At 42.6% G+C, this 19,795-nt stretch overlaps 1 protein-coding gene across 3 annotated transcripts in view; it reads left to right on the plus strand.

Annotated features, from left to right (window-relative positions):
- The first annotated feature begins 3,736 nt into the window (after nt 1-3,736).
- Nucleotides 3,737-19,795, plus strand: part of LY75 (lymphocyte antigen 75) — a 77,844-nt gene continuing 61,785 nt past the window's right edge. The window contains exons 1-2 of one of the 3 annotated variants that reach the window (XM_083578558.1): nt 3,737-4,367; nt 14,720-15,091. In XM_083578558.1, the coding sequence (XP_083434684.1) occupies nt 4,247-4,367; nt 14,720-15,091 (493 nt within the window). In that variant the 5' untranslated portion in view covers nt 3,737-4,246. The remainder of the gene's footprint in view (nt 4,368-14,719; nt 15,092-19,795) is intronic. The other 2 variants (XM_083578560.1, XM_083578559.1) reach the window with 2 other exon arrangements.

Raw genomic sequence — 19,795 nt, forward strand, 5'->3', positions numbered from 1 at the left:
TGTGTCATCAGCTGCAAAAGAGAGATATCTGTTCATGCGAACCACATAGCAGCAGTAATTTAAATAAGCACAGTGTTTTAAGCAAATGAATAAATTTGAGATTGGTTTTTGTGTTCTGTAATTTAATGGTCTCTAGGAAATCACATAATTTATTTTTTGCATAGTATCCGAATAGGAGTTGATTGCTTGTAAAATGAATAATGGCATTTTGCCCAGTTTGTTTTTATGAATTTAGTAGATGCTAGATTAAATTCCATATCTTATTTTATTTTTGCTTACGTCCAATAGCTCAAATAAATAAAACTGAACTGAATGCTGTAAGAAAAAAAGTCTCCTTCTGTGTGTGTGTGTGTGTGTGTGTGTGTGTGTGTATGCAAGTAAGGTTAAGAATTGCTGGGAAATATTGCAGAAACTCCCCACAATCACTCCCAAAGAGAGAGTGTCTCCATTATTCCTGAGTTCCTTGCACGCTCGTGCTTGATATTTTGAATGTCATCTCATTTTCATCCTTTCCTTTCTTCAGGCATAAGTTCTCCCTCCTTACCCCTGTTGTGCTCCTCTGTAGCGTCTGACAACAGCAATTAGGGATGATGGACTGGAGCAATTACATCTAAGTCATCTCAGTAATACAAAAATGGTTCTCTTTCCTTCTTTGATTTGATGAGACATACTGTAAACCATACCAATACTACAGTGAGCTTTAATAATACTGTTGACACTGATGAAGTGAGGTTAAATGAGGCCAAGCAGAACACAGAGGTAAAAGACAAGGCGTAATGTGAGCCAGGGCTCACCCAAGCAACCTAATTTTCGGTGCCAAGCATCAACTTTGGAGCTTGAAAAGTAATAACAAAAAGAGTTACCCTGAGCATGTAAAGGGGGCCTAGTCCCCCCACTGCGCAACCACAACCAGGTTTTGCATATATTGGATTATGCAGCAGGGCTTTCGTTTAAGAAAAAATGACCAGCTTTAGCCCAGTACTTCCACGTTTGCTAATTAAGCCCTAATGATAGGCTTTTGCAATAGTATATATAGGGAAATTGAACCTGTTTAGGATGGTATGTTTAATTCCAAAGTGTATTTAAGAAGCCACAGTCAAACCAGAAGATCTAGTATGTTGCAGTCAGCTGTATATTCCAAGAATCCACAGGAAAAGTTCTAGGGGGCTGCAGGAGGTAAGTAATAGAAAGTCCTGTTGCATTTGCTGGAATGATGTTGCGTATCGCTCTATATATCACATATATGAGTTGCTAATTACATTCAGTTTGATTGTTTGCCCTGCTGTTCAACAATAGTTGTTCATTACAGCTCTGTTTTCCTAGGAAATGGTCATCTAGTTCCTTGCAGAGATATTTAATATTATCCCCTGCATGCTGTAAACAAGCCTTCTGCTCCACAGTCCCTCCTAATTCAATTTTACAGCACTGCAACTAGCTGTTTCCAGGGCTTTATCTTATTATGAGCTCCACACAGAGGAGAATGTTTGCCCTATTAGATACAAAGATATAATGACTGGGTTCTTCTTTTCCGTCTTGCTATCAACCCCTAATTATGAGACATAAAAGGGACATTTTATCCAAAATATTATTATCCAACATATTCCAAAATCCTGGCACATTTAGACTTGCCTCTTAAGGTGCATGGCTTCCAGTTAGGGCTTCAACCCGTCACAGAAATCTTGGTTGATTTAATTGTTTTGATCGATAAAACAATTAAATGATTAATCAATCCATTTAATAAATTAACCGACTAATACTATACAAATATGAACGTGAAAAAATCAATAGCTTTAAAGTGCTACGATATACATGTCTATTCAGAAGTCCCACTGAGTTCAATAAGGTTTACTCTCGGGTAAGTGGGTAAAGAAACTTAAAATGGCAATACAATGTCCATTTACCTGGGAGAAAGCTCCACTGTTCAATGTGATTTAGGCTTTGTACACACCCCCTTTGGCTTTGCATCCAGCGCACTCCATCCATGGGTTTGGGAAGCAGTAGTGTGTACACATAGCAGTTGCATACACAGTCCTGTTTACTGTACATCAAGTGTACTCCCACCACTGTTTTGGGTAGCAGTTGTACATATGGCATTAGCCACAATCCATATATAGACTGTATCTATCCTGTAATTTCTTATGAAATACTGTGTTTTGATGCACTTCCCCCAAAACCAGCTTTGATCCAAATTGAATGGCCTAGCTGTATTTTAAGCTGGTAAATGTTATATAGCCTTACTTCTGAGTGGACATGTAAAATATTGCGCTTTTTTGTTTTTAGATGATTAATGAATGTGCTACATCTTGGAAGAGCAAAGCCCTTCTCTGTACAAGAGTCTTTTTTTCCAAAATGACACCTATCACCTGGCATTTATCTAAGCATATACTTATATTATCCCCCCCCAAAGTACACACCCACACACATATGCAAGTTACCCAAATAATCAGGAGCATCGTTATAAGTTTATAAGTTAATCTTTGATCAAACAAGTTAATCAGTTGCAGCCATACTATTTTAATGCAATCCTATGCATACTTACTCAGAAGGTCCCACTGTGATGTGCTCAAGGAGGCATACACCCAGGTTACGTCTTTACTCTCCAAACTGAGTGAATGTTTCATAAAATGGCAAATGATACTCAGTGAAAGCAAGTGTAAAGTGATTCATGGGATATAAACTGGTGGTGACTCACCAGGAACAAGACCTTGGGGTTGTAGTGGATAGCTCACTGAATATATTGACCCAGTGTGGACTCAGTTTGTGGCAGCTGTGGAAAAGGCCAACCCCATGCCAGGATTCATTAAAACAGTAAAAAGACCAGAATGCTGTCACCACATTCTGAACTATTGGTAGGTCAGCCATAATAGCCCACTTTGACATTACCACTGAGGGTGTGTGAGGAATTTCAGTTTCCGGAAGGTGTGTTACAAATGTGAGGATGAACTATTGGTTGGGTTCCTCCCATGTGGCCTGTGGCTTCTGACTATCCAAACAAGGGGCAGCCCTTTCTGCTTCACTCTTGACCATGCTACCTGGCTATGCATGGGAAGAATCTGATGTGGAGGAATAATCAAAGGAATTCTCCCTCTGTAATGGTACTTTCATAGGAAACCCATACCTTGGCCTGAAAACTAGACAAAAGCTGCACTAGGTTTCCTCCCTGCTATTGGGTTTTAAGTTCAGTATCTGCTGAATACTGAACTTGCCCTTGAAATAGGGAAACGGATGGCAAGCTTGAACTGTGCGTGCTGCAATTCTGTAATTAATTTTGGAAATTATCCTAGTTAAGTTCCACTTCCTTGGAAGCAAGCCCCACTGAATTCAGTAGCGTTTACCTCTGATTATAAAGTTAGGCTTGAGCCATTAAACCAGAATACAAAAGTGACCCCACAGAATAAAGAAATGGGTTGGCGGGGGGGGGTTCTCCTCCTTATAACTATTTAAAATGGGACTGTAACTGCCATTATAAAGAAACAGATCTGTTACTGCAACTCTCTGCTGGAGGATAGCCTAGGAGCCCCAAACTTGCAAATACACAAACAGTGCTTTTTTTTTTTGAAAAATGTTTAGGGGTACTCTCATTTTGACTCAAGAAAATCACCATTTTATAGTTGAAACCGGGGGAAATAAATACAGTAAATGGACAAAAGTACAAAGATTCACAAAATGTTTAGGGTGCATACCCCTGCGTCCCTCCAGAAAAAAGCACTGTATATATACATTATATCCCACCCTCCTCAAGCACCCCAGCACCTATATTCTGTCAGCCCTATTGCCTCGCTGCTAAACCGTTAAAACTCCTATGTACTGGGGTTCATCTCTCTTGCAGAGCAATATTCTTCTGTTGCAGCTTGTTTACTTTCGGTATCTTAACTTCTCATCGCAGGACCTCGCCTTATCTACAGCCGTAGGCCCCTTTAAGGCGAAGGCGTGGGTGTGAGAGAGAGATACAAGCGCTTATATAGCAACTCCTCGCCATCCGCGCGCACTGCTCGGTCTATCTTCTCCTGGCAACAACTTGCGCCTTAACACCAGGGCAAGGCGAAAAAAAACCCTGATTGGCCTGGACGTCCGCCAATAGGTTGCGCTCCGTTGTCATTGGCGCCGCGGCGGCGACGGGGACCGAGCCCCTGGGAAGCGCCCAGAGGAGGAGGAGGAGAGGGGCAGCATTTCTCTGGGAAAGCGGCGGTCGCGCCCGCCCGTCTCCGCACTTGCCGCTGCAACTTTGCCGTCCGGAGTAGGCAGGATGAGGAGGGGGGCGCGCCGGCATTTCCTGCCCACCACCTGCCGGGAAGCTGGGCTGCCGCTGTTGCTGCCGCCCCTGCTGCTCGCCACCTTGCTGTGCTGCGGCGCGCGCTGCTCCCCAGGTAAAGAACCGCAGCCTGGCGGGTAACTTGGCCGCGCACTTTCGCGCCCGGTCTGGGGACCGAGGGAACCTGGTGCCAGCCAACGTTGGCGCAACCCCGCAAGGCGGGAAAAAATAAAAAACCCCGCGCAAAGTTGGTGGGGAGAAGCCCCTCCTCGTGGTGCGGTGCAAGTTTCTTAGAGGGGTGGGGTTTTTTTGGAAGAGACGCACCTTGGCGCAGTTAGATTCCATAGACTTAACAGATGCTTTTTGCTAAAGGGGGGGCGGGCGGCCCTTTACTTCCAATTGGGGCGGGTGCGCCAGCTCTGCACCGCATTGGGACGCCCCCTTCCGCTGAGCAGGGGCCCCGGACGTCAGCCCTGACAGCACCGCCGAAGCGAAGCCTTGCGAAACTGAAAGTGTGCCTCGCTTGTTCCCCATTTTCTGAAGAAACCGAAATGCCCCGAGTGGGGTTTTTCCCCCGTGGTGGGTGGGTGGGTTTCCCCTGCTGAACTACGTGGGAGTGGGGGTGGGGGGTGGGAAAGCACATTTGTCTTCCCAGATGCGTAGGACGGATGTCTTCTTTTCTCCTGCGTTGGACAGAAAGATCTACGTTTGAAAGGAAGCGTGACTAGACAGAAATCCGTGTTTTATTTTTAGCTTGGCAACCTGCACATTTCGTCCAAGGGCTCCGGCCTGGAACCCCGGGAAGTATGGATATAAAACGCGAGCGCGTTTGCAGAGAGAGCACCTTTATCCTGTCAACTAAGAAGCGTAGCTTCTCGAGATCCGAGCCAGTAGGAGTTCGAGCCCTACTTCCCACCAATAGGGTGGAGGCGATTTCCTCGCAGCTACTGCGGTAGAAAGTGCTTTAATCCTGCAAGCTGGAGTGGGCGGGGCAAGAAAGACTTTCGTTTTTCCTCTTCTGTTGTCCTGATTGCCAAGTGCATTTTTCACCTCCGTTTTTCAACGGCTTTCCCACACACCCTTTTTGCTCTTTCTCCAGGAGTTGTTTATATGCTCCGGGGAGCCTCTGTAATAGAATCCTTCCGCAGCATGACTCAGGGGCTCAAAGGTTGGCCTGACTCCAGTTGCCACCCAGTTCACAGTAAAGAAAGGACAGTTCGTGGGTGGGTGAAGGGGAATTCCACAAACCGGTTGGAACTACCTTGAGGAGCTCGGTGGCTGCAGTCAGGAGGAAGGTTGATTGTTTCTTTCCCCTCCAGGCAACAGAGCAAATTCTCCTAAGGGAGATGAGGCACTTCCTCCACCTCTGGCAATGTCTGCTTGAAAAGAAGATTGCAAAAGTTTAGCAGGCACAATTTTTCATTTCACTGCATTTCCATAGTGCAAAAATAGTACCTGCACCTGTTTAATCTTTACCTGTTATGCAGTGGTAGTTGTTTAGGCATCTTGATTTAGCTCATGTGATATCCTTGGACCAGTCAGGCACTATGCTTGAAGACTGGTAGTATTGGCACCAGTGATACGGATTTTCTAGAATTTTTGAACTGGGCAATTTTCTTAAACTAATTTGAGATTTGAAGTTTAAAAAGTATGCCATGTTAATTTTACTTGATGTACCGTATTGGCCCAAATATAAGCTGCATTCGAATGTAAGCCACACCTTTAAAATTGGAGGGGGGGAGAAAAAAAAAGAAAAAATACCCGAATATAAGCTGCTCCCTTCCTCACTGCTCCTGGCTGCATGGGGGAGGGGGGAGCTGCACTGCATTGCCAGTGGTTTCCCCCTTCCATGTTCTTTTCCTTCCCAGCCTTGGAGGAGATGACGGGACTGTGCACAGGGCGGACGCCGCTTTGCTACGCTCCTGATGCTGTTTGCCCGTGTAAGGTTGTGAATATAAGCCGCACTTTTCACAGTTGGAATTTGGGGGGGAAGTGAGGCTTGTATTCAGGCCAATACGGTATAAACATCCCAGTTTTTCTCCCAATGGCTAAAGTAAATGTTTGAAGAAGACGGAAAGCTTCCTTATAGTGCAATCCTATGCATGTCTACTCAGAAGTAAGCCCCATTGACTTTCAGGTCAGTGTGTATAGGATTGCAGCCTTAATGTCGTTTGAATGTTATATTCAAATACACTCAAAAGCTTTCAGTGAAGCTTATTTTTTTAATGGAATACTTGCAAATAATTCAAGGCATGATGGTTAGAACCCAACTTGACACCACACTGTGAAAAGGGCAGAATATACATTTCCCTTATTAATGAAATAACTAAATAAAAGCCTGCAAAAGTAAAGTAGAAAAGTACTTGGAGAAACTTGCCAAGCTAGTCATTAAATTGGCTCACGCTACAATGCGAGAGTCCTTAATATAGCATGATAGCAGGGATTGTTTCTTCAATTTACCATAGGTTCAAACACATTGAGGTCTGGGGATCTTTAGCAATTTTCAGGCACCTCACCGCTTAAGGGGTGAGAAATACTTGTTTAGGCTGTTTTTCAATGACCGCTCTGGGTAAATAAGAACTTGCTGCCTCAGTTTTTTTCAGTGTGCTTCCTTTCTATAACTCTAATCTTCAGATGTTTACAGGTGGCAGGCATACCTTTTAGCTTGCATGCTATGACAAGACTTTTGGCTGTTTTTTCTTCTAGACAGAAGTTACTGGTTTTGTCTGATAGAACAGGAAGGAAGTAAAGGAACTAGTAGTAAAGGAAGAGTGGTAAGGGAAAGAAGAGAACAAAGGGAGTAAAGCTGCAATGTTGACAGCTATTGCACTACAAAGAGGTGATGTGATGTCTCTGTATACTTAGGTCTTAGGAACGTAAGGCTCTAAGTTATAACTAAATAAATATTGCCTATAGACAATATTTGTGATTGCTGGAGCTGATTTCCGCTTTTGCAGAGGAGTTTGCCCATCTTAAGATACATATGACGCTGGAAGATGAGTCCCTCAGGTCGGAAGGCGTCCAACATGCTACTGGGGAAGAGCGGAGGACAAGTACAAGTAGATCCAGAGCTGATGAAGCGGCTGGGCCAAAGCCGAAAGGACGCTCAGTTGCGGATATGCCTGGAAGCGAAAGGAAAGTCCAATGCTGTAAAGAAAAATATTGCATAGGAACCTGGAATGTAAGAACCATGAACCTGGGTAAGTTGGATGTGGTCAAAAGTGAGATGGCAAGAATAAATATTGACATCCTGGGCATCAGTGAACTAAAATGGACGGGAATGGGCGAATTCAGTTCGGATGACCATCATATCTACTACTGTGGGCAAGAAACCCGCAAAAGAAATGGAGTGGCCATCATAGTCAACAAAGGAGTGGCAAAAGCTGTACTGGGATGCAATCTCAAAAATGATAGAATGATTTCGATACGAATCCAAGGCAGACCTTTTAACATAACAGTAATCCAAGTTTATGCACCAACTACTGGTGCTGAAGAAACTGAAATTGACCAATTCTATGAAGACTTACAACACCTTATTGAAGTGACACCAAAGAAGGATGTTCTTCTCATTATAGGGGATTGGAATGCTAAAGTAGGGAATCAAGAGATAAAAGGAACAACTGGCAAGTTTGGCCTTGGAGTTCAAAACGAAGCAGGGCAAAGGCTAATAGAGTTCTGTCAAGAGAACAAGCTGGTCATCACAAACACGCTTTTCCAACAACACAAGAGACGACTCTACACATGGACATCACCAGATGGGCAGCATCGAAATCAGATTGATTATATTCTCTGCAGCCAAAGATGGAGAAGCTCTATACAGTCAGCAAAAACAAGACCTGGAGCTGACTGTGGCTCAGATCATCAGCTTCTTATAGCAAAATTCAAGCTTAAACTGAAGAAAGTAGGAAAAACCACTGGGCCGGTAAGATACAATCTAAATCAAATCCCTTATGAATACACAGTGGAAGTGAGGAACAGGTTTAAGGATTTAGATTTGGTGGACAGAGTGCCTGAAGAACTATGGATGGAGGCTCGCAACATTATACAGGAGGCAGCAACGAAAACCATCCCAATGAAAAGGAAATGCAAGAAAGCAAAGTGGCTGTCCAATGAGGCCTTACAAGTAGCGGGGGAAAGAAGGCAAGCAAAATGTGAGGGAGATAGAGAAAGATACAGGAAATTGAATGCAGATTTCCAAAAAATAGCAAGGAGAGACAAGAAGGCCTTCTTAAACGAGCAATGCAAAGAAATAGAGGAAAACAACAGAATGGGAAGAACCAGAGATCTGTTCAAGAAAATTGGAGATATGAAAGGAACATTTCGTTCAAAGATTACTATAATAAAGGGCAAAAGTGGTAAGGACCTAACAGAAGCAGAAGACATCAAGAAGAGGTGGCAAGAATACACAGAGGAATTATACCAGAAAGATATGGATGTCTCGTACACCCCAGGTAGTGTGGTTGCTGACCTTGAGTCAGACATCCTGGAGAGTGAAGTCAAATGGGCCTTAGAAAGCACTGCAAATAACAAGGCCAGTGGAAGTGATGGTATTCCAGCTGAACTATTTAAAATTTTAAAAGATGATGCTGTTAAGGTGCTACACTCAATATGCCAGCAAGTTTGGAAAACTCAGCAGTGGCCAGAGGACTGGAGAAGATCAGTCTACATCCCAATCCCAAAGAAGGGCAGTGCTAAAGAATGCTCCAGCTACCGCACAATTGCACTCATTTCACACGCTAGCAAGGTTATGCTTAAAATTCTACAAGGAAGGCTCATGCAGTATGTGGACCGAGAACTACCAGAAGTGCAAGCTGGATTTCGAAGAGGCAGAGGAACCAGAGACCAAATTGCAAACATGCGCTGGATTATGGAGAAAGCTAGAGAGTTCCAGAAAGACATCTACTTTTGATTCATTGACTATGCAAAAGCCTTTGACTGTGTCGACCACAGCAAACTATGGCAAGTTCTTAAAGAAATGGGAGTGCCTGATCACCTCATCTGTCTCCTGAGAAATCTCTATGTGGGACAAGAAGCTACAGTTAGAACTGGATATGGAACAACGGATTGGTTCAAAATTGGGAAAGGAGTACGACAAGGCTGTATTTTGTCTCCCTGTTTATTTAACTTATATGCAGAATTCATCATGAGAAAGGCTGGGCTGGATAAATCCCTAGCCGGAATTAAGATTGCTGGAAGAAATATCAACAACCTCAGATATGCAGATGACACAACCTTGATGGCAGAAAGTGAGGAGGAATTAAAGAACCTTTTATTGAGGGTGAAAGAGGAGAGCGCAAAATATGCTCTGAAGCTCAACATCAAAAAAACGAAGATCATGGCCACTGGTCCCATCACCTCCTGGCAAATAGAAGGGGAAGAAATGGAGGCAGTGAGAGATTTTACTTTCTTGGGCTCCATGATCACTGCAGATGGTGACAGCAGCCACGAAATTAAGAGACGTCTGCTTCTTGGGAGGAAAGCAATAACAAACCTAGACAGCATCTTAAAAAGTAGAGACATCACCTTGCCAACAAAGGTCCGTATAGTAAAAGCTATGGTTTTCCCAGTAGTGATGTATGGAAGTGAGAGCTGGACCATAAAGAAGGCTGATCGCCGAAGAATTGATGCTTTTGAATTATGGTGCTGGAGGAGACTCTTGAGAGTCCCATGGACTGCAAGAAGATCAAACCTATCCATTCTTAAGGAAATCAGCCCTGAGTGCTCACTGGAACGACAGGTCGTAAAGCTGAGGCTCCAATACTTTGGCCACCTCATGAGAAGAGAAGACTCCCTGGAAAAGACCCTGATGTTGGGAAAGATGGAGGGCACAAGGAGAAGGGGACGACAGAGGAAGAGATGGTTGGATAGTGTCTTCGAAGCTACAAACATGAGTCTGACCAAACTGCGGGAGGCAGTGGAAGACATAAGTGCCTGGCGTGCTCTGGTCCATGGGGTCACGAAGAGTCGGACACGACTAAACGACTAAACAACAACAAGAAGATACATATCTTACAATTCTCATGTTTGAAGAACCTGTATCTATGACAGGTATTTCCCCATGGAATTAAGGGAATTGGCACTCAGATGTAGATGCAGGGCAGGGTGTGTGGGTGGGTGGGTGGGTAATAACATGCTTGATTTGCTCTCGTTCTCATCTACCCTGTGCTGATGGTCCTGTCAGAGTGCCGACCGGTCCCACTGCTGCTGGAAATGCAGTCCTCAGGTGACTCTCCTGGCTCAAGGCTGGCAACAAGGCTGCTATAGCAGCCAGGTACATTACACAGCACAGTGCTGGGCAACTGTGGGTGAGACTCTTTTCTGATCTTGAAAAGGAGGGAAACAAGTATGAGAGACTGGCGCATGTACAGTGGTACCTCGGGTTAAGAACTTAATTCGTTCTGGAGGTCCGTTCTTAACCTGAAACTGTTCTTAACGTGAGGTACCACTTTAGCTAACCTCCCACTGCTGGCGCCACACAATTTCTGTTCTCATACTGAAGCAAAGTTCTTAACTCGAGGTACTATTTCTGGGTTAGCGGAGTCTGTAACCTGAAGCGTCTGTAACCCAAGGTACCACTGTATATAGCATTTGCAGCACCCCAGAGTTCTACTCAGTGGCCAGCCAGGTGATGCTGATACATTAGAATTACAGTGGTACCTCAGGTTACAGACGCTTCAGGTTACATATGCTTCAGGTTACAGACTCCGCTAACCCAGAAATAGTGCTTCAGGTTAAGAACTTTGCTTCAGGATGAGAACAGAAATAGGGCTCCGGCGGCGCGGCAGCAGCTGGAGGCCCCATTAGCTAAAGTGGTGCTTCAGGTTAAGTACGGACCTCCGGAACGAATTAAGTACTTAGCCTGAGGTACCACTGTACATTGCATCTCCTCTGATTCATTAGCGCAGTTGCAACAGCCCTGTGGAATAGACCCGTCTTCTATTATTTCCATATTGCAGAAAGCTGAGTGAGGATGACATAACCTAATGTTCGTGGCTGAGGTTTAAGTGGGGACTTCAGGCTGAAACCTCACAGTTCTTCAGTAACTAGAAAAGCTTGCAAGTGGGACGTGACAGAAAGAGACACCCCATGATGTTTTCTCCGCACAGCCAGTAATCAGAAACATGCTGTCTCTGATTATAGGCAGTCTATTCTTTGTTGGCATGACTTAACTGCTGTTGCTGTCCTTGTGCTTGTGTGTTCGCTAGCTTTTCCAAGGTAACATAAATTCTGCACACAAAAGAGATGTTTATACATCAACTTGTACAAATTATACATGCATAATAATTTATCTTATGTTGAATAGTTTATTCTGCTTCTGCCCCTCAAGGTGTTGCAGTCCCATTTCCAAATGACTTGTTGCCTTTCTGGGTTTAACTTTTCTGTGAATTTAGGCATTGTATCTGTAACATTTGCTTTAGCTTAGTTAAATGCATCAATCTGCATCTCCAGGTAGCAATGGTAATGCCCCCTTGTCTGAAACACTGGAGATCCACTGCCAGTCAGGGTAGACAGTAGAGAGCTCAATGGACCAATTCAGTATCCCATGTCTACAATTCTCAATACCTTTTACAATAATTATTTTCTTATCATTGCTTGCACCATTGGAAGGACTCTCATAATGCTCCATCATTATATTCCAAGATGTAATATTTGCTTCCATATGTAGTTTATTCTTAAAAAAAAATCCTTTGTGTGTCTTAACGTTTTCTTTGCAACTCTGTTAAGTGGGGTTAGTTTTAACTGCTGTCACGTAAACAACTCAGGCTCTCCTATATTGGACTGCCCTGAGTCGTCAGCTCTGCAGAAAATCTTGAGAACTTCAAAACATTTTAAGGTGGAGGCTCTTTCCAGCTACCTTAGCTGACATTGTTAATCATAGGAAACCCCTACACACGTGTAGGAGAATCATAGAATTGTAGAGTTGGAAAAGACCCTGAGGATCATCTAGTCTAGGCTTCCTCAAACTCGGCCCTCCAGATGTTTTTGGCCTACAACTCCGATGATCCCTAGCTAGCAGGACCAATGGTCAGGGATGATGGGAATTGTAGTCTCAAAACATCTGGAGGGCCGAGTTTGAGGAAGCCTGATCCAGTCCAACCCCCTGCAATGCTGGAAAATACACAGGAATCAAACCTGCAACCTTGGCGTCATCAGCATCACACTCTGAATTCGTTCCTCTCTGTTTACTGGGTTTTCTTCAGCTGCAGGAGAAATATTGCCTATGTAAAAGAAGGTGAACTCAGCCTTTCTTGATCCTCTTCTTTATCTATTTAGAAATTTGGTTGTTTAGCATTTACATTTTGTGAGTGCTGATGTGTGGTTTAAAATGGTGTTGAGGTGTGGATTAGCTTGGTGAGCCTGCGGAGATGATAAACAATAAATACTTATGTGACAAGATTGAACCTCATGGGATCGATGTGCTCACTTCTAAGGGGTGATTATAGCTAGGAGTGGATTCCTCTTGAGATTCAAATCACATGGGTCAGATTTCTGATGATCAAGTAAGCTTGAGTCTCAGCAGTTTCAGGAAACATGAAGAGTAAAGAGATTATTGTGTGCCAGAGGAAATAGTGCACTACATAAAATATATCTTCTGGTGCTATTCTTTTGTTTTTCATAAATGGCATTTTAGAATGTGTTGCCAGCCATAAGATGGCAGCTCTTAAATCTGCCTACCCCTTTATTTAATGAAGCAAGCTATTATACTATACACCATGTCAGCAATAACGTTTGAGGTAATTTCTGGCTGTTTAAAAAACAAAAGTTATGGAAAGTTGATTAAATCAATGTCATAATCAGTTGCAAATTAGGAACTACGGTACTAAGACTTTATTGTTGTATTGTCTAACTACAGAACACACACACACTCCAAAGGCTGCAAACTATAAATCAAATCAAATAAAGAGAATATTGCACTCCCAATAAGACTGAACACCAGGCCAATCTATTATTCCTGTGCCCATGTCTTAATGCCAAGTTAAGAAATTGAATACTGACTATTCTTATGCTGCCCCCCCCCCGAATTATCCATGAGGGGTTGGGTTGGGTATTGTTTGTTTATTTTCTTGAGTATTCAGCAGCCTGCTCCAGCACTGGGTGACATTTTAGAAATGAAATAGAACTTGCATAGCACATTTCAGCTGAAGGCATAAAACACAGCACAATTGTTTTCTTCCAGCAAATTGCTGGAGGCATGACTCCAAGGAATAGGCCCTGAGTGGGCTGTGAGTGCACAAACATACTTCTCTCCAGCTAGAAGCTTTTGTATATAAAATTCCAGCATTCAGGCTAATGAATTCTGAATAAACATTTTATGTCCCAGTTAACTTGCTATTTTCTATAGCTTTATTTAACAGAGCAATTATTACTTCAACACTATGATCTTTTTTTTTAAAAAGTACCAGTAATTTAATAGACACACACACATACAGGATGTAAACAAACACACATTTTCCTACATGACAAAAGAGGTTTAACCATATCCATACATTGCTGTCCCCTGGGATTGTTTGCTCCAGTGTAAATTAGACAAAAACCACACAATTTAGCTTGTGCTTTTATATAAGATTTGCTCATCACAAAGTTAACTTCCATTTCAGTCAAGGTGCCTAGGGTTATCTGGGATAAATTTCATGATGAGTTGCAACTACTCTGGACTTCAGAATACTTCTAGAGCAGGGTTTCCCATCATCCCTACCTAGCAGGGCCCGTGGTCAGGGATAATGGGAATTGTAGTCCAAAAAAAGCTGGAGACCCAAGTTTGGGAAATGTCGTATCTAGAGACTAATAAAAGTCAGGGTCAGGAAAGATGAACCTGTGGCCATAAAGATGATACTGGACTCCAATTTCCACCATCCTAGTCCATTGCTTATGCCGCTTGGGCCTAATGGGAGCTGTATTCCAGCAATATCTGGATGCCACGGGTTCCTTGTTCCAGGTGAGCTGTGTTCTATTGCCCCTAAGGTGTGATAAATGTTATAAGCTCTAGGACCTCTGGTTTACAGAACTTGGGTAACTTACCACTTCATGCTAAATTAAACAGTTTTCCACTTTTATAAGTTATAGATAAGACTTTTTTAAAAAAAATTAGAAGTTCTAATGAACACATTCCTATTGTTTCTAAACAATACATTTGATTCTAATAAACCTAGAATTACACACACACCAAACCAACCAACAGACAAACCTTATCAATTCCCTTTGCCCATTTATTTGATGAGTTACCCTGATCAGTTCAGCCTTGATCAGGCTTAACAGATTTATAGTTGGAGTACATTTTACATAGCAGTAAATTTACAGAGCAGCAACTTTCTGTATTGGGAATTACATGTTTAGAATCACACATTTAGTTGGTGGTAGTACTTTCCAGGAAGCATTTTCTTAATGTACCTCCAGTATAGTATTGTTTCCCCACTGCAAATCACAGGAAAAAAACTCACCAAAGCATATGCCTCTTTTCTAATGCAGATAACAATGTCTTCACCATCCGCCATGAAAAAACCAACAAGTGCATCCAAGTTAAAAACCAGCAGATAACAACAGGAGACTGCCAAGGAGCAGAAGAGACCTTATGGACATGGGTCTCCCAGCATCGCCTTTTTAACTTGGGGTCCCAAAAGTGCCTTGGACTAGAAACTGCCAAATCCCAGAATCCCTTGAAAGTGGTGGATTGTGACTCAGATCTTTCACTGTGGTGGCGCTGTGACGATGCCTCAATATCATCTGCATCTGAGAACAAGCTGACTTTACAGAATGGAATTGTGACAGCAAGCATAAACTCTTCTGATACCTGGAGAAGAAGCAATTCCAGTGATACTATTTGCAAACTCCCTTATCGCAGTATGTATTTTCCTTCTCATTTGTTTTTATCTGGAGAAAGGAGAGGTTTGCACATGAGTTTCAGTTAAGTAAATACGTAGGTAAATGCTGATTTTGAAAAGAGTTAAAAAGTAGACAGTCAACAGTGGTTCTGTCTAATGTGTACGGACTTGGACTTAGGAAATCTCGGATCTAAATCTTCACAAAGCCATGGAAGCTCATTAGGTACTAATGACTAGTACACCTCCCTGAGCTCCTTGGAATGGCAGAATAAAAGTGTGAAAAAGTGATTAATTGCAGTCTTTTCTAAAGTTAATGGATCAGGTCCAGTTTAAGTTCTGACTGCCAGTGCAATCCTGTACTTGTATATTGAGAAGTAAGCCCCTTTGAGTTCAGTTGGGACTTACTCCCCGTTAAGTGAGTTTAGGATAGGCATGACTAATGTAAATTTCATTGATTTTAATGAGATTAAAGACAACTTAATCTGGCTCAAACTCAGTATTGTTTTACAGTAAAGGTAAAGGGAGCCCTGACCATTAGGTCCAGTCATGGCCGACTCCAGGGTTGCGGCACTTATCTCACTTTATTGGCCGAGGGAGCCGGCGTACAGCTTCTGGGTCATGTGGCCAGCATGACTAAGCCGCTTCTGGGAAACCAGAGCAGTGCACGGAAACGCCGTTTATCTACTTGCACTTTGACGTGCTTTCAAACTGCTAGGTGGGCAGGAGCAGGGACCAAGCAACGGGAGCTCACCCAGTCACGGGGATTCGAACCGCCGACCTTCTGATCGGCAAGTCCTAGGCTCTGTGGTTTAACCCACAGCGCCACCCGCGTCCCTTTGTTTTACAGTAAGGATTATCTAACATTTTTTTTAAAAAATAGCTGGCCTGAGTGTTGTATTTGTGGATGATTACAGTTATTATGATATCAGAACATGAATCCTTTAAAAATAATAGATTATTGAACCAATTGGCCAAATCTTTTTGTACCTATCAAACTCTGAACCCTAGTCGTAGGTCATATCAGTTTTACAGATTAGGAAATAGCAGATTTAGAAATAATGACTTACACAACATTGTGCATGGCTGAGCTGGGTTTTCAACTCAAGTTTCCCAGGTCTAAATGTAACACACTGCTCTGCACCACTATTGCTTTTGGTAGAAGGTCCCAGGGATAATAGCCCTTTTAAATAAGAATCTAATGAAGGCTGTAACCATATATTCCTTTACCTGGGAGAAAGTCTCACTGAACTCGGCAGGCTTTACTTCTGTGTAGACACATACAGATGCTGTAAAAAATGCAGACTGAAAATATTTAATCATGCTATTACAATCTATTCTTATGTGCAAGCATTGCAGCTTGCCAGCTATACCTCCTTTCCTCCCCCCTCATGCTTTTCTGATGGTTCCTGCACCCCCGAAGGCCAATTTCTAGGAGTGGGTGGGTGTGAGTGAAGAGCCCTGTTGAGCAAGCAGAATTCCTCGTGCAGGTTTGTGCAGACAGGGGTGGTTAGGTAAATCCTGCCCACAGTTAACAGATCCTCAAGTATGCCAGAAATGGCATGGGAGAAAGAAAACTAAAACAACAGGCATACCTTCATTTTTCAACTACTAGCTGTTGTTTATTATTATTATTATGGACCATGTTTAGTTCAAACAAAATGTGAAACACTATGCTGTAAAACTAGAATGACGAGTAGTGAGAACACATGTGGTTTAGCCTAGTTAATGAAGACGGTCTACAAATAATAATGTGAATAATCTTGTTTTGCTGCCAGCTGCTTTGCTGGTAGGCCAGATCTGGCTCCCAGGACCATTTTACCTAGACCCTTGTAGTCCTCCCAAGTTTAATCAAGTTGTTGTTTAAAAAATATATCAAGTTTTACTCATAAGGAATAAAAAACATATTTTCAAGTTGTAAACTATAAAGATATCCCATATTTTATTCTATTCTATTTGCTTTAAAACAAATTCCTATGTGTTTCCACAATAAAAATCCTCAATATAGCCTACAGTTAAAATCATAACAATATGCATGATTTAAATGAAATTTAAGTGCTGCACTGAGCAGTTTGGCCCTCAAGACTCTGGGTGACATAAGTCCATGGCTGGATTTACCGCTAACAGTAACATTATTATTATGAAGAGAATTTAAGCAGGGGTGGTCACAAACTAACATGATGAGAGGACCAGTGTGTGCTGAATACAGCTCAAACACTAGAGAAACACGAACAATGTATACAGTATAAAGTGTAACAGTGAGAAGTGGGAGAACTTGCAAATGGTGCCATAATAATTAGGCTTTATGCCCCGGACATGGTTGCTGCCTCAACCCCCACTTAAGTGCCCAGGAAACAGTCTCTCTGTGTGTGCGTGTCTGTTGTGAGGATTGTCAGTGTATTTCAACCTGTGTTTTCTAATTGGCTGCATAGTAAGCACCCCTAGTTTACAAACACAGTGGTTCTCGCTGAGGAAAATGTTCTGACGTGCCCAAGCAAGTGAAAATTTACCTCAAGGCAGGTAATTTTGTCTTTCTCTGTTGCTGGGGAGAAACTTGGTTTGGATGCACACTATACCTTTAAAGCACATTCAAAACACATTTCCCCCCTCAAAGATTTCTGGGTACTGTAGTTTATTAAAGGTGTTGGGAATTATAATGTTGTGAGGGGTAAACGACAGTGCCCAGAATGCTTCAAGGAGTGGTGGGAATGTGAAATCTGCTTCAAATGTGCTTTACAGTGTGCCGCACTGCAATTTCTAGGCATGATTTTCTTTCTGTGTTTATGTAACTGAAGCATTAACGCTTGGATCTGCTTTCTCTTCCTTCCCCTCCCCTTCCGATTCTTTTTCATTTTTGGTTTTATCAAATAGCTTATAAGGCCCTCGATACATACTGTGGTGTTCAATCCCTCAGTACAGTGCATAGAAAAAAAACCATAGGTGCTTTATATATTACTGTATATAATAACTCCTACTGAGTTTGAAAGGGCTGCCACGCCCATAGAGTTGGCAGAGGCTGCAGCCACCAGACTATTTTGGGGTGTTTGCATCTACCATAGTTTGAGCCACACTGATTGCAGCGAAACAGGTGACAATTTTAGGTGGACCTTAAAGATCCACTTTGATTGCAGTGAGTAAGAATCTGCAAATTTGTTAGGTTAAACCGGAGTAGAAATGCATAGTTGTCATACAATAGTAGCCTTTTTTTCTACAAAGCGGTCAAGACCAGCTCTGCCAGTTGAAGCAGGTAATATACGTAGGCTGGCTAGTTTTGCACTTCTGCTGAGCTGCTATCACTTCCAATCCACTTGACTGTTTTTCCTTATCGGCTCCACTGACTTTGAGGCATTGGTTTCTGGAGTGGGGGCAAAGTCCCCTATTTGAGCTGTAGAACCCCAACTGTCATTAATAAAAAATAAAAGCAAGTCTCTAGGTCTTGTAGATCTCAAGATATGAGGCAAAATGTGCAGGCATTATTCTGCCTGCTGGTTTTGTGAGAAATAACCCTTATACTGTCGTTCAGGGTCTTTAGCCAATGAATGAAGTCATAGGTGCAGTTGACATTTAGGAAAGCAGAGCTAGCCATATAGAGTGACACGGTCACTGCCTGGAGACAGAGTTTTCAGTTTCAATTTTTAAGCTAGTTTTTAGTTCTCCTGGTTGAGTTGAGGTTGCTGCCCACGGAAAACAGTTCAGAAATCCAGGAGTTTAGTGCTTAGGCCCTGCTTAGGCAGTAGTGTGCCTATCAAAACACAACAGGTAGCAGTAAAGGCAAGAGTCGATAGTTCAGGTCTCACTTTATTATTGAAAAATGTGACGTACGCACACCCGGTTTGTAAACATTTAAAAGTTGCTCCATGATGCAAACGCAGATAAAGCCCCATCGTTACTGTATTCACATTGCAGGGTGTGGGGCTATTTTGCTGAGAGAGTGTTGACCTGTTGGAAGAATTTATGACGGACCCATAAAGTATCCCAGAAGTGTTTCTGAGTGGGATAGGGAGGCAACAACCCTGCAGTCAAGTCTCCTGAGGTGTTGGTTTTTTGAAAGGGAAACTGGGACTGTGAAGTTCATAGTAGCAGCCATGTTGAGGAGAGGGTGTGATTATTATTTTTTCTCACCCATGGGAGAAAAAAGGACCCTTGAAGCTGGTGGATTTTGCTGCAAAAACAACTTAAAGGGAAAGTAATCACCCATACATTCCTATTTGCCACTGCTGTGATAAACTCCACAGCCCCCTGTACACATTTCAAAAAATAATAACCCTCAAACACACCTGAGAAGTTACTAGCACCTCTTACTCATCTGATTATTTTGTCATTGACTGGTTTGGGTTTTTAGTCAAACATGTACATACTCCCTCCCTCTTGGGTCACAACAAAGCTCAAGACTATTTCAGTTGCTCCCTTCCAGAGCAGCAAAGCAGTTCGAAAGTCAAGAAAATGTTTTGTTTTCCCCCAATACAAAATGCCTGTTTTATGTCCTTAGATTTATATTTATGTATTTTGTATGTATACTTTGCCAGAATCTAGGGTGGGGGGAATTCCTGCAGGTGTCCATGCTTTTTCAGTTATTACTTTCCTGCTCCTGGCAAGACATATTTTCTGTTTCACTTTTCAAATTCATACATTGTTTGCTTGATTGAATGCTTCCTACCACCAATATTGCCGTAAGTATTAAAAAAAAAAAACTGGGAAGAAACTAAGATTGAAATCCTTCCCACCC

Source organism: Podarcis filfolensis (genome assembly GCF_964270895.1).
Source record: "Podarcis filfolensis genome assembly, chromosome: 1".
NCBI classification, from domain to species: Eukaryota; Metazoa; Chordata; class Lepidosauria; order Squamata; family Lacertidae; genus Podarcis; species Podarcis filfolensis.